The sequence below is a fragment of the Cetorhinus maximus genome, chromosome 24 (genome assembly GCF_964194155.1).
Source record: "Cetorhinus maximus chromosome 24, sCetMax3.hap1.1, whole genome shotgun sequence".
NCBI classification, from domain to species: domain Eukaryota; kingdom Metazoa; phylum Chordata; class Chondrichthyes; order Lamniformes; family Cetorhinidae; genus Cetorhinus; species Cetorhinus maximus.
In genome coordinates, this window is record NC_135902.1 from 33,730,483 (window position 1) to 33,757,168 (window position 26,686).

At 40.8% G+C, this 26,686-nt stretch overlaps 1 protein-coding gene across 1 annotated transcript in view; it reads left to right on the forward strand.

Annotated features, from left to right (window-relative positions):
- Positions 1–5,035: 5,035 nt before the first annotated feature.
- rfng (RFNG O-fucosylpeptide 3-beta-N-acetylglucosaminyltransferase) overlaps positions 5,036–26,686 on the forward strand; it is a 42,851-nt gene continuing 21,200 nt past the window's right edge. The window contains exons 1-2 of the mRNA XM_078570979.1: positions 5,036–5,779; positions 25,925–25,973. Coding sequence (XP_078427105.1) covers positions 5,231–5,779; positions 25,925–25,973 — 598 coding nt within the window. The 5' untranslated portion in view covers positions 5,036–5,230. The remainder of the gene's footprint in view (positions 5,780–25,924; positions 25,974–26,686) is intronic.

The window sequence follows — 26,686 nt, forward strand, 5'->3', positions numbered from 1 at the left end:
CATGCCAGTGTTTAAGTTCCACATGGGCTTCCTCTCACTTCATCTAACCCTATGAGTATAACCTTCTATTCCATCCTGTTAGAGGGATCAGATGAGTGGAAAGCACGGAGGTAGAGTAATTCAATGAAATAAAATGATGAAGGAAAACATATGAATCACAGAACTGTTATGGTGCAGAAGGAGACCATTCGGCCCATCGTGTCTGCACCGGAAGAAAAGTTTGAAAAAATATTTTGATGAGAACAGAGAGAGGAATCCTGGGATTTGGGAAGGGGTTAGAAAGAAAGAAATATAAATGATATTTCTGAGTATAGTACAGATATGGCAGTGATGTGTGTGTCTGTGAAAATTGGTGGGGAGCTGGAATGTGGGGGAGTATAGTGGGGATATGGAATCCAAAAATTTGATTTGGTAGTCTGGGAGTATTGGGAAAAGAAGTTGTGGGATGTTGCAATACTGGGGTAGAATGGGGAGATAGAATGGGTTGTTCGAGCACTGGGAAGAGAAAAAAGACCAGGATGTGAAGTAATGAGAGCAGGGAGAACTGAAGAATGGAATTTGGAAGCAGTGATTTGGAAGCAGTGAAGCGAGATTTAAAAAACACCACAGTGAGATTTATATACACAAATAATAGAGTGCGACTTAAAGAAACAAAAGAAAATGACATCATTTCCAACCATCAGCCCATTACACTCGAGATAATGAACCAAAGCATTTCATAGTTACAATACCAGATAGAGAAAAAATTGTTTTACAAACGTCTATTAACAGCACTCCAGGAGGCATTCTGAACAAGGAAACAATACATTTTATACACTGCCAGGAACCTGGAGCATAGGCAGCCTTGCGACCGAAAAATGAACTTTAAACACAGTGTCAGACTCCACTTGCGCAGGACTAGGAACCTAGAGGAGAGGATAGTTCATAGACAAAAAGTATCTATATTCTGTTCCCAGATAGTGACTAGCAGTGAGGCATCAAATGTTTAATAAAAATAAAAATTGAAATATTCTTCTGAGGCCACGGCTAAATACAAAATGAATATGCATTTGCACTCCAACCATAGTATTGATTTGCTGCAGTTGTAGCATATATGTAGGATGAATCTGTTGGCAGGCGGCCTGACTCTGGAATTAAATGGAATGAGATGCCCTAGAGGAGATTATTTCATTCTGCCTTGGTGTCAATTAAGACTTTCATATCTTATTTACATATAAGTTTAATAATGGTGCAAAGCCATGTCCATTTTGCATCAATGCTAAACTTGTGAAACGTAAATGCAAAATCACTGCTACGGCAGGAACCTGGGGGCAAAGGTCTGCTCAGCCAAATGAAAAATGTTTGAATACTCTTCAAACCTAGGGGCAAGGTCGACTTAGCTGCAAAATAAATTACACATTCATCCTGACTGAGAACTTGCAAGGGCCAGCTGATGGTTGAAAACAGTAAAAATATAGCCAAGAGGATCAGAGGTCACACTGGAAGAACCAGCCAATCAAAGGTATACATAAGTATTTGTTTAAGTGATTTATAGCATGCCAAAGACATGTGACACTAACGTAGAGATCCTCCAAGTCTGACAAACAGGAAGTGTATGCTAGTTGCAAGATTTTTAAACTATTCTAGATATCCTACATGAAAACTGCATCCAAATATTTTGTTTTAGTACATCAATTTGTTGAGTGCCAAAGACCACATCCAAAATATGTTTTCCAGGGTTCAGGCCATTACAGATCCATTGTGACCAACTAACCATCTCTTCTAGATTAAAAATTAATAATTTAAATTAATGACATAAATACTTTCCCTCTCTTGCAGATTGAGTTACAAATTAATTTGACAGAACTGTTTGAATTCACTGCTCCATTCATTTCTACTTTGTTACTTTTGTATGCCACTGGTTTTCACCTGTTTGGGCTTTGTGAAACTGGCAACTTGGAAAAATCTGTTCTCAGCACTGTTCCCTCATCAGCAGATTTAAGGTTTAACATCTGTGAGTGAGGGCACATCACTGACAACAGAATTTTCTGAGCAGGACTTGCCCAAGACTGGTATAGCAAATCTTGACAGCTTTAGTGGGCCAAACTTCCAAAATTCAACAAAAAAAAAATGCATTCTCACATTTTTTTTCAGTCTGAACATTTTTTTTTAAATGGGCCACATTTGTAAAGGGGTACTTGGGGCCCAGGTGATTTATTTTTCTTTCACAGGATATGGGCATCACTAGCCAATTGCCCATCCCTAATTGCCCTTGAGAAAATGGTGATGAGCCACCTTCTTGAACTGCTGCAGTCCATGTGGGGTAGGTACAGGGAGGGAGTTCCAGGATTTTGACCCAGTGACAGTGAAGGAACGGCAATATATTTCCAGGTCAGGATGGTGAGTGACTTGGAGGGGAACTTGAAAGTGGTGGTGATCCCATGCATCTGCTGCCCTTGTCCTTCCAGGTGGTAGAGGTCGTGGGTTTGGAAGGTGCTGTCAAAGGAGCCTTGGTGAGTTGCTACAGTGCATTTTATAGATGGTACACACTGCTGCTACTGTGCGTCGGTGGTGGAGGGACTGAATGTTGAAGGTGGCGGATGGGGTGCCAATCAAGCAGGCTGTTTTTTCCCTGGATGATATCAAGCTTCTGAGTGTTGTTGGAACTCCACTCATCCAGGCAAGTGGAGGATATTCCAACACACTCCTTACTAGAATCTTATAGATGGTGGACAGGCTTTGGGGAGTCTGGAGATGAATTACTCGCCACAGAATTCCCAGCCTCTGACCTGCTTTTGTTTCCACAGTAAATATATGGCCGGTTTAGTTTCTGGTCAATCGTAACTCCCAGGATGTTGGTAGTGGGGGATTCAGCAATGGTAATCCAACTGAATGTCAAGGGCAGATGGTTGGATTCTCTTTTGTTGGAGATGGTCATTGTCTGGCATTTATGTCGTGTGAATGTTACTTGCTACTTATCAACCCAAGCCTGAATGTTATCCAGGTTTTGCTGCATATGGTCATGGACTGCTTCAGTATCTAAGGATTCGCAAATGGTGCTGAATATTGCGCAATTACCCACAAACATCCCACTTCTGACCTTATGATGGAGAGAAGGTCATTGATGAAGATGGTTGAGCCTAGGACACTACTCTGAGGAACTCCTGCAGTGATGTCCTGGGACTGAGATGACTGACCTCCAAAAACCACAACCATCTTCCTTTGTACTAAGTATGACTGCAACCAGTGGACAGTTTTCCCCCTAATTCCCATTGACTCCAATTTTGCTAGGGTTCCTTGATGCCACACTCAGTCAAATGCTGCCTTGATGACAAGGACAGTCACTCTCCCCTCACCTCTTTTGTCCATGTTTTGTCCAAGAGTTCTGTTCTTTTGTCCATGTTGGGACCAAGGCTGTAATGAGGTCAGGAGCTGAATGACTCTGGCAGAACCCAAACTGAGCATCAGTGAGCAGGTTATTACTGAGTAAGTGCTATTTGATGGCACTGTCGACAACACCTTCCATTCTTTATTGATGCTCGAGAGTAGGCTGATGGAGCAGTAATTGGCCGGGTTGGATTTGTCCTGCTTTTTGTGGACAGGACATACCTGGCCATTTTTCTACATTGCTAGGTGCCAATGTTGTAGCTATACTGAACAGTTTGGCTAGAGGCGTGGCTAGTTCTGGAGCATAAATCTTCAGAACTATTGCCAAAATGCTGTCAGGGCCTTTGCAGTATACAGTGCCTTCAGCTGTTTCTTGATATCACATGGAATGAATCAAATTGGCTGAAGACTGGCATCTGTGATGCTGGGAACCTCAGGAGGAGGCTGAGATGGATAATCCGTTCTGCACTTCTGACTGAAAATGGTTGCAAATGCTTCAGCCTTGTCTTTTGTGCTGATATGCTGGGCTCCACCATCATTGACAATGGGGAAATTTGTGTAGCCTCCTCTTTCGGTTAGTTAATCGTCCACCGCCATCCATGACTGGATATGGCAGGATGCAAAACTTAAATCTGATCCGTTGGTTGGGGATTGCTTAGTTCTGTCTACTGCATGCTACTTCTGCTGTTTGGTATGCAAGTAGTCCTGTGTTGTATTGTTCAATTGAGGTTGACGCCTCAATTTTAGGTATGCCTCTGCTGCTCCTGGCATGCCCTCCTGCACTCTACATTGAACCAGGGTCAATCTCCCAGCTTGATGATAACGGTGGAGTGGGGGATATGCTGGGCCCCGAGGTTACAGATTGTGGTTGTATTCAGTTCTGCTGCTGATGATGACCTACATCACCTAATAGCTGCCCAGTTTTGAGTTGCTAGATCTGTTTGAACTCGATCCCATTTGGCACAGTGGTAGTGCCAACAAAACCATGGAGGGTATCCTCAATATGAAGTTGGGACTTCATCTCCATAAGGATTGTGAGGTGGTCACTAGCTCCTACCAACATTGTCATGGACAGATACATCTGCAACAAGCAGATTGGTGAAGACAAGGTCAAGTAGGTTTTTCCCTCTTGCTGGTTCCCTCACTACCAATCACAGACCCAGTCTAGCAGCTATGTCCTTTAGGAGTCTGCCAGCTTGGTCAGTGGTGGTGCTACCAATAGCCTGGGCCTCTGGACAGCTTGTTCAGTGACATTATCACTATGCCACTGCCTCCAACTCAGTGGTGATGGCTTACTTGATGGTATTACCATTACCCTGGACAAAAGAGGATTGAATAGACTGCACTGGTCTCAACCAGGAGGAACTGATTCCCCAAACCGTCCCCTCCCAATTATTTAGCAAAACATCATGCTTCAATTTTTCAATACTTTTGATTTTTTTCACTTTATGGAGAAAAATACAAAACGTGAAAAGCTGAATAATTTGGAGCAAAGTTGTGTCCTGAAACCAGTAACTATAACAAAGGGGGGAGGGGGGGGGGGGATGCAGTTTTGACTTGTGTAAATTAGATTTGGAAGCAGACTAGTCCTCCACGTGAGGTGGCGATCAGTTCAAAGGAAGGGCAGCACTTACCCAGCTGTTGTGAGCTCTTGCATGTTCGCTGTCTGCTTGTTGATCCTCGGAGTTGGAAACAAACACTGCTGCCAGCGAACTAGTCTGGCTGAGGGTTTGCGGTTGTGACAGCAGGCTGTGCGAGATTGGGGAGAGAAGGTGCTCAGGGGTCCCACCAGACATGGGAGCGGTCCTGGACCTGCCCCAGCGCAGATCCTCTGCCCCCGGGGGCTGAGACCTGAGCACAGACGATGCGTTTACGTGGGAGTGCAAACAGTAAACTCTGTTTCCTGCTCTCCCTGACTCTCTGCGCCTCTCTTCTGCTCCTGATGGGACTCCAGCAGTGGGGACCCTCGGATCTGCAGCTCTCGCGACCCCTGCGGCCCTTGAGACAATCCCCCAAAACTCCTGGCAATGCAACCGAGGATAGAAGCATCTCCGAGCTGGAGGCACGAACAGGAACCGCCAGACGTCCCTCAGCCGGGAGGTTCATGACTGACTCCAGCAGCGCAATAGAAAGGGAGTCTAGCCGGCACCAAGTTACAAAACCAGCCAAACTTCTTCGGACTCGTGTCAATGAGAAAGAGCTGCAGGGTTTTGCGGAGAGCCCGACAGTGACTGCTCAGTTTGGTCCTGGATCCGAGGAGAAAGCTGCAGCGCTGCTGTGGGACGCCCCCCTGCACAGCAAGCATAAAATGCAACTCAGTGACATTTTTATTGCTGTGAAAACGACTCGGAAGTATCACAAAGCCAGACTGGATCTGCTCTTTCAGACCTGGATCTCACTGGTACAGGAACAGGTGAGTGCTTTGCTTGGAAGCCGTACAGATACAGTCCAGACAGTTCAGATTTTGTTTTGCTTCTCCAGAATTTACTAGCCCCCCCAAACCCCCCCTCTCGAAGGTGCTGACTGTGTCCATTCCACAGCCACAACTTATGTGCTGTATCTGGTCTCAGTGAATCATTCTTTATGTGATCTAGACTGTGAATCCTGGGAAGGCTGCATGATTGTGGAGGCGATCACAACTGTCCTTGATCCTATCATCAACTAACATCCTCAGACACACATATTCCGGCCGGGATCTTTGATAAAGAGTGGATATCCTAATCGATTTCCCTCGCCCTAGCTCAGGGATATTGAGACTACTTGAAATCATTCTGCTGGCATCTTTGCTCACATCCGCTTAGTCAGCATAGACCAAGAACCAAACTTGGACCTTTATGCTCAATTCCACATTGCTTTTCAGATGGCACAGGAAACAGAGTTAAGACCTTTATTCAGTATACAGCTTGCAGCAGCTTCCCATTTAATTTAGTTAAGGCAAAAGTTAATGGTTGAACCTTGCTACAGAATCAAGTTGGAAGAAAGTTGCCAATGTGCATGATGAGTTGGGTACAATATAAAAACCTCTTTGCTTCTAACCCTATCCAAATGTTTGTTTGACCATCCTGTAGTGTTTCCAAGTTACTACTCCTGGTCAAACCAAAACGCTTGTTCCAAATCATACAAAACATTCCCAATGAGCAGAGAGGTACTTGGAAAATATGCTCTTATATATCATATCTTTCATCGTGTCTTTCCTTGCCCCTGAAATGGTTTTTAACATTTATACAATGGTATTGGCAGGCACTCTCCATTGAGTGTCTCTTGAGTGTCAGAATTGCTAAGCCAATTCTAATTGATATTGTGGAGTATTAATAATGCTGTTGTTTATTTCCTAGGGGTGGCACTCTTCCTCCAGGAAGCAATAGTGTGTTAAGATCATTTTAAAAGTACATTATCATTATACAGGAGAGTAATGGACAAAACTGAGCCATTGATATTTTTAGTGCTTTTAGTATGATGAGACGAACAAAATCCTTGTGACCCTAGATCTAATTCTTGTTGTTTGCCTGGTTAAATTTGTACCATGGCATTTACATTTCATGATTAGCCAAAGATTTTTCTTCTTACTGTAAGTCTTTTTTGGCACAAAGCAACTAGCAGGCTTTTGAAATACACTAACTGCTTTAACAATGAATGATCTGTCTGAGTCTCATGCATTTTGATTTCAGTTAGCCGATTGCTTAGTTTTTTATATGAAGGTTGGCTATTAACACTGGATTTATTTGTTTTACTAAAGGATGAGTTAGGAACTATTTGTTCCACCCTTAGGAGAAGGTCATTATAAACAAGTATAGTCATCATCATGACTGGTTTGCAGATGCTGTGAATTATCTGCAACCCTCACTATAGCTGCTATTTCAGCAGCCACTTGGAGCCAGGAGGTCTTGACAACACATGCTGCATATGGCTCTTGCTGTGCCTGATATGGAAGTTCTTCATAATGTCACAGGTAGCAAACTGGTAAAATACTTTCAGAAAGGTTCAGGGAGCTCTTCTTTCCTTAATGTTCAAAAATTTAATCTCCAAGAGAACATCTTTCAACTAGAATATATGCAAAAGCTGATTTGAGAAACACATAATTTAATCCCTTACAGCAATCATCAGCAGAACCGATCTACCTGCCCATGTTTAGGCATGAACAACGTTGAAGAAATGCTTGTGTTTGCATAATGTCCATTTACATTCTGGTCACTTCATGATAATTCCATCCTTTTGCAGTTATATAGAAATCTAAAGGAGATGTGGAGAAACCCAATATCATTCAACCCAAATCCACCATAAAATATTTTAGACCATAATTTAAATACAACAGTTACAAGCTGGATGTGTAGGATTGACCCTCTTTGCCACAACTTGGAGAAGTTGTCAGTTCAGCGCTGGCCTATTAGGCTGGATAACCCGTTAGAATTCTCCTTTTTTAATTACACAAAAAGCTAGATCAACCATATTTACAGAAAAATAGCCAACCGATTTAATATAAACTATAGTTTGAATGTTTCAATTGATTTTGAGAATTGTTTTAACCCCTGGAGATTTGATGTTGGTCATATACAAGAGTTCAGGAGTGAACAGTAGTGTCACTCGCAGCATTTTTTTCCCATAGACCTCGACTCTCAGGTTTTATTTTATTTGTTTTCAGCAGATAAAGACTCCAAATTGAACAAACTATGGTTTGAACTATGTGTTGTTGCAGTACCATATAATATCAGATCATTGTACCCTGCTGAAAGAAGGGGAATAAAATAAAAAAAATTCAGAGTGCTGTGTTCTCAGAAAATATATAATTGAGAGTAAAACACATGGAAAATCAAAGCTGTAGCTTCACAGGAGGTTCTCTGCTGTTTTTAATATGAAGCGTCCTAAGCCCCCTTTGAGTGTTATCAATCACTCACTTGTTTTTGAACGGAATCTAAAGCCCTAGTCTGTGCAAGAAGTGATTTTCAAAATGCCTCATTGTTTTAAATTTGTTTTTCTTTGTTCTGTTTCTGTACCTTCCTCTCTCTCCCCTTCCCCCATCCCCTGCTGGTTCCTTTCTTTTAAATGAATGCCAGATGTTAGTTAATGCTGAGGACTGTCAGATAGAGAAGCATATTAAACTTTTGTGTTGTTTCTGTGAGGAGATCTCCCTCCATAACCACAGTGAGGCAGGTACGTGGTCACAAACTGTTAATTCTTCTTTGCAGGAAGATGAACACAATCCTAATTTAGTCAGACACTTCCAAATCTCAGAACATGGATGGATAGATTTGTGACGGGGTTGAATGTTTAAATAACCTTTTTTACTAAGAGAAGAAATATTAGTGATCCCTTGATTTGTTTTTGTTCGTTTGTAAGTCCAAAAAGAACAAAATTAGGATGTAACGATAACAGGGTGTTCATGTGAATTTGACAATCCACAATGAAAGGGGTTTAGTGTTAATTTCAATGAGGGGAAGAATGAGCCTGAAGCTATCATGTATCTTAAAACAAGATGATAAAGTCACAGACTCTCCCAATTCCTCTCTGATACAGATTTATTTCCAAGACAGCAAAGCAAAGTCACGGACTCTCCCAGACACTCAGATGTTTGAAACTCTTTCGAGTTATCAACAGTCACAGATTGCAACTCTTTTGAGTACAATCACAGTTCTTGGTTTCCGGGAGTGGGACATGAACCCACAACCCTCTGATTCAAAGGCGAGGGTGCTATGAACTGAGCCACAGCTGACACCTCGATCTGGTTTATATACTCTTGCAATGATTCCTAATCCTTTCCCAATTGGGGACAGCTGTGCTTAATAACCAACTTAAAGCATGTATTCTAGTGCAACACAATTTCAACATTAACATTCTAGATACATTACACCCGATGCTGAAAAGTGAAGTGCAAGAATTGTGTCAACAGGTAAAGAGTCACAGATTTGTAGCAGAGTGGTGCGTTCTGATCACATGCAGTGGAACTTCCAAATATTATAGAGCAAAAGGGAAATTTAAAGAAGAGTTGCCCTAAATAAGCTCTAGGGTGATTTAGAATCTGTAGCTGCAGTGTCAATCAGTGAAGTGGCATTCCAGAACTGTTGGTTAGATTAAATGATATGAGATAAAAAGAAAAGCTGTGAATGTTGGAAACCTGAAAGGAAAATCCTGGAATTGCATAGTAGATAAATCGCCATCTGAAAGAGAAGAGGTTAACATTTTGGGTTCATCTCTTCATCAGAACCCTTTGAGATACATGCCTATATTATTACAATCTGCTTTTCGATTTCAGCGTAGCACGCTCTAAATTTTATGCAGCAATCTTAATGAAAAATCTCTTGTGTAATTAATAATTTGTTTACTTTGCTATGCTCATTACTATTAAGTTGAGACTTTTTTGACTGCGATTGCAAGGAGCAAAGTCATGAGCAGAATAACACTACCATATAGTAAATAATTAGCTAGAGTTGCTGGGGGGTGGGGGAGGCAATGGGGTAGGTGAGGAAGATGTGATGGTGTCAAGGAAAAACAATTGATATAATCCTCCAGAAGTGGAAGGATAGAGCAAGAGCCTTTTCTGCAACATTGACGAGGAGTCCTGAATAGTCTGTTTCCTCTCAAGTTTGAATGTAAAGGACATAATAGAGTGGATGGAGAGAATTCTGCGGAGGGAGAGAGAGCAACCAAAGTAACTTTTTCACTTTGGAAGCAATGTTATAGGAAAGAACAAGATTATAGTCTTGCAAAGGGATTTTGAGGAGCATGATATTAGATTTAAGATCTAATTAGATATCAGATTGAAAGCAGGTCCTCCCACTTCCACAGCCCAGCCAGTTGGTGACAAGTAGATTATACCCATGCCTTGATAGATGGTGTGGAGGGGAATATTTCAGATTTCAAGGGCATTGGACAAATTTTGGAGTGCAGAAGCCCTGAGACAGGGTGAATTTCATCTAAACAGAGCCAGTGGTAATTCCCTTGCAGAAATGGCAAGCGCAGGGTTTGATGAAAGGTCAGAGACCTGAAACATTAACTGCCTCTTTCTTCACAGATACTGCCAGACCTGCTGAGTATTTCCAACATTTAATATTTATGTTTTATGACCATAATTGTAGTATAAGAGTCTGGCACATATAGGGCTAATGTGGGACTGAGTACAGCCCCACCTACACAGAGATGTAAGAAAACACATGACCTGTACCTAGGGGTCAGTCTAGCATTGGAAAGAGCTGTGTGTACAAGCAAGCATGGAGACAGCTCCTAGCTTGAACCCTTTACCGTATATATGCACAGTTCTCATAGTTAAGAAATACATACACTTGACCTACTTAAGACTATGAAGACGTCATTAAAACCTACTAAACAGTATCCAACAATAATCACCTAATTGGATTCCTATTGAAAATGGAAAGAAGTCCAAAGTAAAATAGACAATTTCAGTGGGATGAAAGCTGATTTAACCTGGGTTACCTGCTTAAGTGCCAGACCAAACAATGGACCAGCAATGGGAGATATTTAAATACAAAATAGATAGATATATGTTAAAAACGTTCTGACCAGGAGTAAAAGGCAGCGGGTGGTGGGGTTTGGAGATAAATAGAGACATTAGGGCAAAAAATAAATTTTAAAAAGCATGCAATTAATATGCAGGAGATAATATAGAAGAAAACTGCAGGAATGATTATAAAAGTAAAAAAAAAAAGATTGCAAGGCTAAGAGGGAGAGTGAACGAAAATTCCATCAGTGTGGAGCAGAGTGCAGACCTGATTGAGTCAGCAGCAGCAGTGGATAAAAGGGGGAGAGAGAGATAGAGAAAGGGAGAGCGAGAGAAGGGCACCGACCTGATTGGAGATAGCAGCAGCGGTGGATAAAATAGAGAGAGAGATTGTGGAGGCAATGGCCATAATTTTTCAGTCTTCGTTAGACTCAGGGTTGGTGCCAGAGGACTGGAGAGTTAGAAATGGTTACACCCTTGTTCAAAAAAGGGTGCACAGATAAGCCCAGCAACTACAGGCCATTCAGTTTAACTTGGTGGTAGGCAAGCTTCTAGAAATGATATTTGGGTTAAAATTAATAGTCATATAGATAAGTGCAGGTTAATTAAGGAAAGCCAGAATAGATTTGTTAAAGACACATCATGTTTAGCTACCTTGCTTGAGCTTTTTGATGAAGTAACAGAGAAGGTTGATGAGGGTAATGCTGTTGATGTGGTATATATAGTCTTCCAAAAGGCATTGGATAAAGTGCCACACAACAGACTTGTGAGCAAAGTTAGAGCTCATGGAATAAAGGGAACATGAATACGGAATTGGCTGAGTGACAGGAAACAGAGAGTAGTGGTTAACAGTTGTTTTTTGGACTGGAAGATTCATAGCAGGGTTCCCCAGGGATTGGTGGTAGGATCCCTGCTATTCCTCGTATATATTAATGACATAGATCTTGGTGTACAGGACGCAATTTCAAAATTTGTGGATGATACAAAACTTAGAAGTATCGTGAACTGTGAGGAGGATAGTGTAGAACTTCAAAAGGACATAGACAGGTTGGTGGAATGGGCAGACAATTGGCAGGTGAAATTTAATGCAGAGAAGTGTAAAGTGATTCTTTTTGGTAGGAAGGATATGGAGAGACAATATAAAATAGAGTACAATTTTAAGGGGGGTGCAGGAGCAGAGGGACCAGGATGTATATGCGCATAATTCATTGAAGGTGGCAGGATAGGTTGAGAGAGCAGCTAATAAAGCATACAGTATCCTGGGCTTTATCAATAGAGTACAAAAGCAAGATTTTAAATCTGTATTAAAAAAAACTGGTTCAGCTTCAACTGGAGTATTGCATCCAGTTCTGCGGACCACACTTCAAGAAGGATGTGACAGCATTAGAGAGGGTGTAGAAAAGATTCATGAGAATGATTCCAGGGATGAGGAACAGTTACGTGGATAGGTTGGAGAAGTTGGGACTGTTCTTGTAGAGGAGAACATTGAGAGGAGATTTAATAAGAGGTATTCAAACTCATGAGGGGTCTGGACAGAGTAGGTAGAGAGATCCTTTTCCCATTGGTAAAAGGATCGAGAACCAGAGGGCACAGATTTAAGGTAATTAGCAAAAGGAACCATGGCGACATGAGGAAAATCTTTTACCCAGCGAGTGGTTAGGATCTGGAATGTACTGCCTAATATTGTGGTGGAGGCAAATTCAATTGAGGCATTTAAAAGGAAATTGCATAATTATCTGCAGGGCTACAGGGAGAAGGCGGGGAGTGGCACTAGGTGAATTGCTTCTTCAGAAAGCCAGTACAGACGTGACAAGCCAATTGGCTGCCTTCTGTGCTGTAACCACTCTGTTTCTATAATATTAGGCATTCAAAATCCATCATGGCAAATTGTGAAAATGAATTCAGATCTGTAACTTGTAGGCTAGCGACAAAAAATAGACTATGGAGCTGCCAGATTGTTGTAAAAACTCACATGTAAAGAACATGGAATTCTTCAGACAAGCAGTTATTGAGGCCTTGACAATAACTTCATTCAAAAGAGCAGTGGAGGAAACCTACCTGAAAAGGGAGAATTTAAAAGGATACAGGGTAAGAATAGGGAAATGGGAGTTGAGAAGACGGCTGCATTTGAAGAGTGAGCACTAGCCTTTATGTGCCATGCACTGGAGATAGGCCAGAGATCAAGTAATTTGATGCAAGGGCCAAATGGCCCTTTCCTGTACTGTGAATTGAATAATTTTTTTTGAAAGAAGCTGCTTCCTCTCCTGGCAACATTTTTACATCTGACTGATTTATACAGCAGGGAAATAAGAGCCTGACACTGGGAAACCTCTTTTCAGCAAATGATATATGCCAGATATTTTTTGGTGTAAGTTGATCATACCGATGCCATAAGGCCTAAAAAAGGGTACCTACTAATATTTTTTTTCCCTGAGTTTACCTCATCGCCAAAACCGCACATCCCTATCCACTCACTTCCAGGATTGCTGAACCGACTGTGACTGCAGTAAACAAGGATTTCCTGCCAATTGTATTATTTTAATCATTTGCTAAGTGCCTTGCCTTAGGAGCCTTAAACTGTGCGTAGGCCAGAGGTACAGCAGTTTGGTGTGTCAGTGCATTGCATCACAGAGAGACATGGCATGAATTCTCATCCTTGATGCTCTACATATCAAGTTTCTGATTGAAACTAGAAATTTGAGGGAGAGGAGGTAAAGAGCAGAGCCAGCTGCTTGTCTGCAGGAAGGGAATGAAAATCAGTGGGGGAGAGAGTCATACCCGACCATCTCACTTGGCTAATTACAGAGTACTATTGGCAGTGTTTCTTTTGAAAAGAAAAATACACACCAGCTTTGCCAGCTTGTGTTACTGCCTATATTTGAATGCAATGGGGACAAAGAGCTGTCAGATATGGTATGTGTACCAAGTGAGTGGTCTAAATTGATAATTCAAAGGGACTATAGCGATGAGTAACTCACTAACACAAGTAAGTAACATAGCACTGGAGAGGTCGGTTACTCGTCTTGCAATTATGAAGGAGGAGTTGTGTTGGTAGCTACCTTTGTTCCATATCTCTTAATACTTTTGTTGAATGTAAATTTATCAATCTCAGCTCTGAATTCTTCAGCTGACCTAGAATCAACAGGTTTTTTTGAGGCAGAGAGTTCCAGATTTCCACTAACCCTTTTGTATGAAGAGTTGCATGTTGGCATCACTCCTGAATGGTTATGCCTCCAAGATATGAATTGTCCAACCAGTAGTAATAGTTTCCACATAACCTATCAACTCCTTTAATCATTTTAATAATATCAATTAGATCATCCATTGGCCTTCAATACCAGGGAATACAAATTGAATAGACATTCAACCTGGCCTCATAATTTAACTCTTATGAATCTGTGCTGCACTCCCTCCAAGACCAGTATACACCTCCTGAGGTGAGATGTGGGGCCCAAAACTGAATGCAGTATTGCAGATGTGACCTAACCAGAGGTTTCTACAACTGTAGCATAACTTCCACTCCTTTGTATTCTAGCCCTCTTGAGATGAAGGCTAACATTCCAAGAGTCCTTTAAATTATTTTTTGTACCAGTCTGCTAGCTTTTTGAATTGGCATTGGAGAAAGTATATTTACATCTAATACATGTTGGAGTCATGATGAGTCCATTTTTATAGACACTGTTCGCCTCTTTTGCTAGGAAATAGAGAGAGTTTTAAGTCAGTTGTATCTATCTTTACGTGTACTAGGACTGAGTTTAGTTTTAAGTTTGTTTGGTTTGTATTGCTGTATTTGTGTGTTAAGAAAGGGGGGATCTTGAGTTTTAGTTTAATTTTAAAAGGTGCCTGCATTTTAATAAGGTTTTATGACTCTTGAAGGGGAGTTAAAACAAACATAAGGTAGAAAAACTGGGCTGCTGCCTAGCAACAGGAGCCCCACACACAGGGAGAAACAGAAAAGCCGTTTGACTTCAATTGGTGATTATGCTCCAAGGTGGAGGAAGCAGTTTAAGTCTCTCTCTAGCTGGACATACTAGCAGATTGCTGAGGAAAATAAATCTAAGAATCTTAGACGAGTTGCTTTAAAGTTACACCAAGTTGTCAGCAATCTATTGGAAGAGGGAACTGCAGGGAGCAGCTGCTAAGGAAAAAGGAGAAAGGACCCAAGAAGCCCTTTAAGTTAAGTCAAAGGACAAGGACAGGAATCTGGAACAAGATCCTGTTCAGTGGACTTGAAAGCAAGGGGCAGAGGCAAGGGCTCTAAATTAAAGAGAAGAAAGCTGTCAGAAGCAGACTTAAAGCAACATAGGTTTACGAGAAGCCAGAAGGTCCAAGGAGACAGCCGAAGGCCTGTAAATCTTTTTACTCGAGGCATGTGAAGCAATGGTGTTCTGTGGGTACGACTGAGTATCTGAGAGAGAGTGCGTAGAAGGTGAAGCTTGAATGCACGTGGCAATCCAGGGGAGGGGAACATTGGAAGGAGAGTTCGAAACCCTGGAGGTGGACCCTTGTGGAAGGCGTCTAAGAGAAAGCATCGTTTGGGAGAAGATTCCAAAGCGGGTTCTTTGAGAGTGGTGATTGGAAACCCTCGGGTGCAAGATGGAGTTCAGTGAGATTGGTTGGCTCACGGTGTAACAAGTGTCTGGGGGGAGTTGATGAGATCCATAGCGTCTTTTCAGGGTGGCATCTGTCACTTGGTTTCAGAGTGTGGTGTGCCTGACCACAGGTCACCTATTGGTTTACATGGACTGTGTACTTACTGTGAACATTAGAGTATAAGATAGCTTTTGTAACTTGTTATCCTTACGAATCTGAATATATCTGTTAAGGTATAGGCGTGGGTGAAGGAGTATTGTAATATAGTTCATCTTTTCTTGTTTAATATATGTTTCATTCTTTTGGTAAAAGTTCATCAGCTGACTCCTGTGACTCTGTTCAGTAGCTGCCCTCCATGTTTCTAAACAAAAAATAAAAGTTAGGATCTATCAAGTCAAGTTCCACCCTGGGATCTGACTTGTCTAGTAGTAACATCAGCTGGGATCTTAAGTCTTACTAAGCTGCATACCGTGCCTGTACAACGGTGAACACGTTACTGGCATCTTACATCTATGTTCTGTAGTATACGTTGCATTGTTGTGTCCAGTCACCAGACCAGTTGACGGCACCCTCTGCTTGTCACCAGGTAACAAGGCTGACGGTGATGTGACCTCACAATGTTGCTGTTCTGCCTAAGATCCTGCACAATGAGATTGTGGGCTCTGTATTTTTAATGTATTGCACACCTTGCAGTTGGGCTCGAGTGACCTTGACTGCAATTTCTCCAGGTACCTGTCCAAAAAGGGACCTGCAAAGGTTCTGAAGCAGAGACCAGGCAAATTATTAAACTGTCCAAATGGTGGTACAAATGCTTGTATGAATTAGCGAAAGGAAATTATCCAGTAAACAAATTTTTTCACCAGTTTTCAAAGCTACCTCACTTATTTGTTTCTTGTGCTATTGTCTTATGAGTTGCCCTGGCTGAACACAGCAGCTCTGCCTGTTTTTCAGTAGCTTGTGAGTGCTTCTTTGTCCAGTAGAAATCTACTTGAGAGAGGGGAAAAATAGACTTTTATTGCGCTGAGCTGTAGAGATGTTTAGACTGGCTCAGCAATCAACCTGGATATTTTCCTTAAAGCATTTCTTTTTGCACGTTCTCGGATTTCAGCTAAAACATCAGGACTTTTAAAAGCTACTTTTAATAAGGCCTCAAAGAACCCGGTACTGTGCACACGTGAACGTCCGAGAGCGTTAACAGCATGACAAGTGCCCAGTGTATTTTGCTTACATGGATGAAATTTGAACTGTCGGAATTAGAAATAAAAATAAAAAGAAACATACCAAAATCTTAGAATTTTCACTGGGCAATACTTCCTTACCTGTCTGACAACTTTGATACAATATACAATATTCAGTGTATTAGTGTATTCAGTATTTCTGACCCAGGGAATGATTTTGGAATGGCCAATCCAGTCAGAATCCAGGCTGCATGCCAGACTCATTTATGAATAACTCCTGGGAGAAGGTTTTCTCTTCCGCCGATTTTCTGCTGTCCTCAGGGCAACCACAGGAGTCCGCAGTTCTCTGTGGTATGGGTCCCTCACCACATCAGCAATTATTAACGAGGAAGACATCATGTAAGAGCTGTATGGAGAGCTATGACTGCTGCAATGCCCACTGTAGAAAATAAACACTGAATACATTTCTGTTTACCAATCCAACAGTTTCTTTTTTACTGGATACTTGATGGACAGATTTTTGGTCTTTCAGGGAATCCAGGGATATGGGAATTGACAGGAAAATGGAGTTGAAGCCCAAAATCAGCCATGATCGTACGGAATAGAGGAGCAGGCTCAACAGGCCATATGGTCTACTCCTACATCTATTTCTTGTGTTTCTTGATATACAGAGTGACACCAGGCTGTAATCTCATCTCTGCGGGTGTGGATGGGTTTGATGATGGTTAAACTAGTTGAATTATACTGCACAGTACATGATATCGCCTGAACCACCTGATGAGACTCACTGCCTAGTAATCACTTATTTAAAAACAAATGTTTCTCAATATTTCCCCTTGTTTTTTAGTTCTCCAGTTGATCCTGTGTTCTTCAGTTCAGGGAATTAGATAGCCATTCTTTGGAGTTTCAGGGTAGTAGTTCATGCCAATGTTTGGTTCAGTATGTCAGGAGACAGAGTTTGGTTCACGAGCAAGAGAAGTTCCCCCTGAACTAAGGTTAACAATTTGTTTGAAACTCTAGTACAGGAAATAGAGATTGCAAACCATTTGATCCATTGAACTGATTTGAAGTAGTATCAATTACAATTTAAGATTGGCAAACCTGATCCCTAGGAGAGGACTTGTGTCTGTCAAGTCTGGAATTTGTACTTGTGCCTCTGTCATACTGTCCATTAATGAGTTTCTTTTTAAAGCAAAGAGCTCACGACCTTTTTCAGTTAGATATGCTGCAGGAATGAAGTATCTTTGGGATAGTATGTTTCTGTCTTTAAAATTGGCCTCAGGATCCATGAAACGTGACAGAACTCGGGGCATCCAAAGGTGGGCAACACCCAACTTTAAGCACATTTCCCTATATTCACCAATACCACTACATTTTCACTAAAATGAATTGTTAAATGACCATTTCATTTTTAAAAAAGAGGTAATATTCACCTGTACTTTAGCTAATTATTCATCCCAAACTTATTACAGTCACTGAGTATGTTACTGCTGTAGCTGAATTATTTAAATCCCTGTGATCCAGTGTTCATCCATACTTGGCTGGACTGCTAGTTTAATACAATTTCAATTCTGTGACTACAGGTCTTATTAAAAATGATTGCTCTGACTCCAGTGCTTCAGATCCCTAATTCCATAACAACTGCAAAAGAAACATGCACTTTATAGGAAAGGAAGCTTTCATTATTATCACTTGTTGTTGGCTCTTTCAACATCGGCTGACGCAAAGCGATTGCAAACTAACAAACAAAGCTGCACCATGAAAGCTGGAGGCTTGGAAATCTAGGGTGTCTAACTGTGTGTTTTGGAGGCTGCGGCACATTCAGAGTTGAATTCAAGGCTGAATCTAGTGTAAACATACAAGATGCCTTTTATAAAGTAGATGGATAAGTTGCCATGGTAATGGATTTGAAACAGTGAATGGGGATATTCAGATTAAAAATAAAACTTGAGGATAACAGGTTGTGAATACTGATGAACATAGATTACCTATTTCAATATGGTTTTAGTAGATGAAAGAATAATTGATTTTGATTTTAACGGACAAAACTACTAAAAGCTTTTATATACGCAGATAAAAACATTTTTATCATCCTTACGACCATTCCTTATCATCACTGCTTTGCCTGTCTCATAATTTTTGTGGTTAATAATTGTAAAATTATCGACCTTTACTTCTGACATCTCCAAAGATTTAAACACTTCTAAATAATTTATTGTTATGTAACTTTCTATTAAAACTACATTCATGGACTTTCTGGTTTCCTTTCAGATCACTATCTTAACTATCTGCCTTTACTTATCTATCTATCCTGAAGCTGATTGCTTATTTACTGACTCTGCATTAACCTCTAGAGATTCTGTAGGGTTTTGCCTTCCTTCCCACTATGTATCACAGTATCTTTATAGTGCATAAGGAAGCCATTTGGCCCATCAAGTCTGCACTGGCTCTCTAAAAGAGCATCCGACCTAGTCTCACTCCCCTGCCTTATCCCTGTAACCTTGCACATTCTCTCTTTTCAGGTAGCAATCCAATTCCCTTTTGAATATCTTGATTGAACCTGCCTCAACCACCCTTTCAAGAAGTTTGTTCCAGACTCTAACCACCCTCTGGGAGAAAAAATTTTTCCTTACATCACATTTACTCTTTTTGACAATTATTTTGAATCTGTGCCCTCTTGAGTGGGAGCAGTTTCTCACTATTTACCCTGTCCACACCCCTCAGGATCTCGAATACCTCTATCTAATCTCCTCTGAGCCACCTTTTCTCCAAGGAAAACAGTTCCAACCTCTCCAATCTATCCTCATAGCTACAGTTCTTCATTCCGGGAATCATTCATGTGAATCTCCTCTGTACTCTCGCCAATGCCTTCACATCCTTCCTCAAGTATGGTGCCCAGAACTGGATGCAGTACTCCAGATGAGGTTTAACTAGTGTCTTATACAAGTTCAACATGACCTCCTTACCCTTGTACTCCATGCTCCTATTAATAAAGCCTAAGATACTATATACTTTATTAACTGCTCTCTCAACATGCCCTGCCATCTTCAATGACCTATATACGTATACATCGAGGTCCCTCTGTTTCTGCACCTCCTTTAGAGGCTCTCCCTTTATTTTATACTGTCTCACCATATCTTTCCTACCAAAACTAATCACCCACACTTCTCTGAATTGAAGTTCATCTGCCACTTGTTTTCCCAATCCACCAAGATGTCTATGTCTTTTTGAAGATCGAGACTATCCCCATCACAGCTGACAACATTTCCAATCTTCATATCATCTGCAAATTTTGAAATCATGCCCTGCACACTAGGTCATTAATATATATTAGGAAGAGCAAGGGTCCCAACATTGACCCCCTGGGGAACTCCACTACAAACCTTCCTCCAATCTGAAGAACAACCATTTATCACTATCTGTCCCATCATGACAATGACCTCCTTTCAATCCTATTTCAGGTTTCCAGCATCTGCTTTTATCCTTTCAATCCTATCCAGTCTTGCTAATAATCGAACTCTAAATTTATTAACTCCTTTACATTGCACAACCTGTCCTTTTTGCAGTACCATGGCTGAATCTATACACCTTGTCTCTTTCATGATCTTCAATAATGGGCATCTCAAAGACACATCTGTCACAAGTCTAACAAACTCGTCTTTTTGCTGGATGGTTACACCCTTAGTCCTGCTTCATCTATTGATATTCTAAACTTCAGTACCTCCTCTGGCCTTTGGTCAGCACTGCCAATGTCTCCTTGAAGCAGTTTCCCCTTTTTTATTTGCCAAAAGCTGCTTTTTCTTTCGATAACTCTGGATGAAGCCAAAAAAAAGTGAATGCTGCTCCCATACCTGGGAAAATTCTTTCTCCTCTCTATATCCCTACCCTATTGAAATCCAGAAACCCTACTTGAACTCATTCTGTCCCATGAGCCCCAGACGGTGGCATTTCATTCTTTCATCCTACAATCTGCGTGCTTTTAAAACCCAAACCTCTTGTTACCTTATCTTTACTTTCCAATTAAGATTGCCTGCTGTTTTATTTGTTTCAATTTTGGTATATCCTGCACTGTGGCTCACTCCTACTCCTTGGTTACTCAGTGTAAGCTTTTTTTTAAGGATGATTTAATGATTTTTTTAAAAATACCATGGTGGCAAATGCAATTTCCTGGTTGGCTCTGTCAGTGCAGGTTGCTAACGAGGGAGAGAGATGCCCAGCATTTGTTTATACAAAAAAAAGGAAGGAAAAGAAGGAGAGTTGAAACCAGTCCAGACTATATTTTTATAAATGTAAAATATCAATGTCATGATTGGATTAAAAAATTAATTCTACAGTTATTTGTGTATTCATGGGACTAATGATGGGTTCGCTCATGCGCTATTCCTATGTTTTTTTTTAAAGTCTGGAAATGCTTAGGGAGGGCTGCAAGTTAGATTATTCAAGGGGGCTCTTTTCTGACCTAGGGAACTTTATGGAATAGCCAACCCAGTGAGAATACTGGCTGCACACCAAAGTGCTTAATGAACAACTCCAGGGATTTGAGTTTTTGTTCCTGCCAATTTTCTCCTGTCCTCAGGCAAGTGGTTCACCCAGGGGTATAATTCCACAGGAGTCTGCAGCCCTCTGTGGTAATTCGCCAAGTCAGCAATTATTAATGCAGAAAGCATCATTCATGAACTGTATGGAGAGTTATGACTGCCACAATACCCACTGATGGGAAATGCAAACTGAATACATGTGAGTTTACCAACCAAACAGTATTTTGTTGTAAGTGGATACACAGGAGTGTTTTCCAAGCTAAGGATCTTAAGGCAAGCTCATTTTTAATTGCTTCCACTGTCAGCTACACTTTGTGAAGTACTGAAGTCGATTTTAATATGGTGTGGAGGTAATCCGTCTCTTGTTTCTGGACTCGCAGAGCAGTGTCGTACAGATGACAGTTTAGGAGAATGAGAGGTGACCTTATCGAAACACATAAGATTCTTAAGGGGCTTGACAGGGTAGATGCTGAGAGGTTGTTTCCCCTGTGGGAGAGTCTAGGACCAGAGAGCATAATCTCAGAGCAAGGGGGCGCCCATTTAACACAGAGATGAGGAGGAATTTATTCTCTCAGAGGTTAGTCAATCTGTGGAATTCTTTACCATAAGGGCTGTGGAGGCTGGGTTGTTAAGTATATTCAAGGCTGAGATCGACAGGTTTTTAATCAGTAAGGCAATCAAGGGTTATGGGGAAAAGGCAGGAAAGTGGAGTTGAGGATTAGCAGATCAGCCATGACCTCATTGAATGGCGGAGCAGACTTGATGGGCCGAATGGCCTACTTCTGCTCCTATGTCTTATGGCCTTATGATAACATACTTGTGCCAGAATCCATGCTCAACAACATCAAAAAGATTGCAGGTGACAATAAGATTGTGATTAATATTCACTGGAAAATTCACACACAACACTTAATTTTAGTCGTTGGTTTCATGAAAGGAAAGGATGAAAGCCACATAAACTGAAGTTCTTTCCGATTTTCCCTAGTTTTCCTATATCGTACTGAGTTTATCTTGCAGGGGAGCATCTTCCTCCAGGCAAGTTCATTCCAACTGCTTCCTCTGAACAAAGAGAGGCTGAAAAAAACAAACATGGGGAACAGGAGAATAAAAAGGCCAAATAGTGACACAAGAGAAAGTAAGGAAAAATAAGAACAGAAATTATAACAAAAATAGAGTGAAACTAAGTCAAAAGGGGAGCGATGTTGGGACTGAATTTTGGATGACAGTTTGTATTTACACAAAGAAATCCCAGTATGCTTCACAGAAGCTAAATTGGAAAAAAATGAATGTCAAGCTTTTAAAAAGAGATATTAAAAGCTGTGTTTTTTAAACTTTAATGGAAGCTTTGTTTAAAAGAAAATTGAACTTTCTTCTATCCATCTCAAATATTCTTCTGTTACTTTAGTCCTTCTTGGGCAACCAACCCCTAAGTTAAGAAAGGCTTACCACATCCTAGCCGCTGGTACTTTGGACTAAGTGCCAGGAATTATGCATAAATGGTCAAATTAAAAACTTCCCCTTTTTATCTAAAAGAACATTACAAAACATTTCAAAATAGTCATTACAGAAAGTGCAATGATATTCAAATTTTCTACGTAGAACATGTTGCACTCTGATATGCTTCAATACAATTATGATACATATAATATTTACTGTATACATTCAATGTGAGCCATACAGCCTGTGGGATTCTATACAATTTCCAGCCCTTTAGTGCACTTTGGCTGAAAGGTCTTAGAAAGTGACCTTTTCCCATTGTTCCTGCCCCAAGCTTTAGTGCGTCCCTCAGCGCGTAGCCGTGAACCTTAGAATGTGCCAGTTTGCAACACTCGGTCGAGGACAACTCTTTGCATCGGAAGACCAACACGTTTTGGGCAGACCAAAGAGCGTCTTTCACTGTGTCGATGATCCCTCAGCTGCAGTTGATGTTTGTTTCAGTGTGCGTTCCTGGGACCAGTTCATAGAGCACCGAGACCTGCATCACAGAACTGCTCGGGATGAACCTCAACAAAACCTCTCTCTCCAGACCTTCTTTGCAAAGGCATATTCCAGAAGGAGGTGAACAACAGCTTCTTCCCCATCACAGGCACCTCAAGGGCAATGTTCAGAGGGGATAGGACTCTGAGCATGTAGGAAGGATCTGACAGGGCCTTTCTCACCACCAGCCAAGCTATGTCTTGGTGTTTGTTTGAAAGTTCTGGCGATGAGGCATTCTGCCAAATGACTTTGATAGTCTGCTCTGACAGGATCCACCATCTCCTTTTCCTACAGGGCCTCTAGGACATTATGTTCTTTTAGATATTTTATGAATAAAGTATATTTTTGAAAAAAAAAACTTTCCTTTTTATTTCTTTTCTTTCTGACTATTGTCTGCCCAGCACCATCCCGCTGCAGCCGAGGTCAGGAGATCACTGTAAATAAAAATCCACATCCTACCATTCTGTGGCATTGTGAATTGGTGCATTAATCGTCCTATGCCACAATACCATCCAACAAATGTACATCTTTTAGAAGTGCAAGGGAAGTTAGCAGTCCTTGGGTTAACATAAACATTTGTTCAGTGCTCCACGTGGAAGCCTAGTGGATGGTTAGTTTTACATCTGCTAAGACTCTGCAAGTTAAACATGGCAGGGATATGTGCCATGTGATGTAGATGTTTGCTTTCTGTTGCCAAGTACAATATTTATCCTAGCAAAGAATTGTGGGAGTGTGACCATTACAGAAAGTCATGTGTAAAAGATAAATATATAGCGCAGTACTGAGGAAATGTTGTGCAGCAGAGCATAATTGTTGGTGCGTGGAGTTTTGAACAGACATAGTGTTATCCGTGCATCTAACCTTGAACTTTAGTTATATGATTTGAGGCCAAAACCAGGAGGAGCAACCTAATATTAAATAAGCTATATGATACATGACCAAATATTAATGGCTCTAAATTTTAATTATTTGCTGTTCAGGGTTAGCTTGAGCCATCGTTTTCTTTAAAAAAAATGTGCAGTAGTTTATGATCCACAGTTAAATCCTTCAACTCCCTCAAGATTGGGGATTAGGTTGACTCAGTCTAAACATAGGCAAACCGCTTACTGTAACCATAGCTGAATTTCTGGTAACCTATTTTTAAATAACATTTGTATAATTGGGTAGATTTGCAAGGGTGTTCATTCCTAAGAAGGCTTTTGCTTAGACTTTTGGTTTTGAAAAAGTAACCACTATACTACTTTTATACCTCATTCCTCCATTTTATTTTGTCTATGAGAACATTGACATTACTTCTTACAAAACAAACATCTAGAAAAACAGGGAGAACCTGCATTACGGAGAAATATTGTTCCTCATTTGTAAAAGGGTTAAAGCCTTTGCCATTTATAACCAACCACCATAAGTTTTGCAATATTCCCAGAGTGATGCTTAAAGTGTGTGTTGTATAAAACTGTACATTGCCCTGTAATTGAAATTGGTCACAGCTTTTACGTAGTAGTGATATATTATCGCATTTATTTCAGATGAATTTTGGTAATTGTGGAATCAAAGAAAAGAAATAATTCTATTGGTGGCAGAAGGAATAAAACTGCCAGAGGTCAAAGTTCACTAGTGGCGGACTTCTAAGTGGTTCCTTTATTATTCGTGATGCAATGGATGAAAGGGAAGTGGGGGGAAAAAAGTCCAAATTACTTTATTGAAAAAAAAACCTCTCATCCTGTTCCACTAAGCATTAAATACACTGACCAGATCTGGATTCAGTCTCCATATCAAGATATCACCAAATCATGGGTACCACAGGTAGACTAGAAAGATTACAATGTAGGTTTGGATTTTGTGGTCAGCAGCGAAACAAGGATGCTCACTGCTGACCTTGAAGAAAGCCTCACAGAGACACGAGCAGCCCCCATGGTGAGAACTTTACTCTTCTCACCGTGCAGTAGACCGCAGCGTTCTATGCTGGGGATTCCCAGCGTGGAGCTGCAGTGATGTCACCAAGCTGCTGAGGCAGCCAACCACATTAAAGAATTCTAATAGACAGCCGCCAGGAAATGAAAAGCAATAATAATTAAATAACTTTTTAAAAATTGTACGTGCAGCAAAATAAAGATTGGGATGTGCACCTTGGGTGACAGTAGAAGCTGAAATATTACAGAGAACCTTCCAAGATTGTTTAAAAATCTAGTAATTAATTTTGCTGATGACACAACAACAGTCCATAAATATAAAAAATTTTCTCAGGGCTAGATACAGTGTTCAGATCTATTATAATTCTGATTGTTGCTAAAAGCCTAGTTACACTGATTGAACAAGATGTAACGTTTTATGGGATGCCAAACAGTGATTGAGAGCAGAAATGGTGAAGCTCTCTCAATATCAACTGATTTCCTGGCTCTGGTGGGTCATGGGGGGGATGCGGCAGGGGGAAACTACAGCGTGGCATGCCCTGGAGCAGTAAGTGACAGACCACAAACTGCAGGATTTCCTCGTTAATCTGCACTTGGTGCTAAATTCTGAAGTTACGGTCAGTTCCAGGGGATAATACTGGCGTACGCAGTTCCCTGTTAAGATCCCATGTAAAGTCCAGGCCCTTGTATTTGTGGTTTGGCTCACCTCTGTTTATAGGTCGATCAATTGATCATTTCAATGGAGACGGATATCCTTAAATTTCAGTTCACTTGAGATGGGCATATGTGAGTTTAACTCTTAATATCAATTGCAGTGCTGTCTGTATCATCACATAGTTGACTTTGGTAATGCTAAATAATTCAACAGGGATGACCAGAAGGTCCCTTAATACTACTCTTTTTCTCTCCTAGACATTCATATTCACAGATGGGGAAGACAAAGAATTGCGAGAAAAGGCTGGTAAGTAGAGAAGCAAGAATTTATCCTGGAACTTTACCAACTGGTGAAGAAGCCTGCTGTCCTTACTCCACTGGGAAGTGGATTGGCTGCTGTTCAGCTGTATAACCTAGTTCCTTCAAGTATTTCAGTAGCCCCATTCATTGACTTCCTTCACAGATTAGCTGAAATTCTCTAGAAACTTTCAATAAACCACTTACAGTTTGTGTTCTGCAACTGCCACTGATGAGATTTGATGTAAAAAAAATGATAAATTATTCTTCATTTACATCTGTCCTGAGTGCATTTCATTTGTAAATTGCCTGGCAATGTGAAAGTGTAATTAATCTTTGCGTAAAAAATAAAAATAGCTCAAATTTTGTACACACAAACTGACCTATTTCCATTTTTTACAGTCTTTAAAAACATTTTGAAATAATATTAAAAGAATCCTATAACCTTCCTAGAACAGATGGTTGAGTAATTATCTCATAAACAAATTAAAGAGATATTACTTGGAAGACGGTTTTAACTGGCCTTACATGCCTTTTTCTTATTGCTGATGGGAAGAGGGAACTGTGCTTTGCATGAGACTTGTATATCTATATCTGACCTGGCATGTCTCAGTTCTCTCATGGAGTAGTGCCTGGACAGGTACCTCAATCCTCAGTATAGACACTTTCCCTTGTTGAGCATAATGGAGTGGTCTGAAAACTAGTGACTTCATTACTGTCATA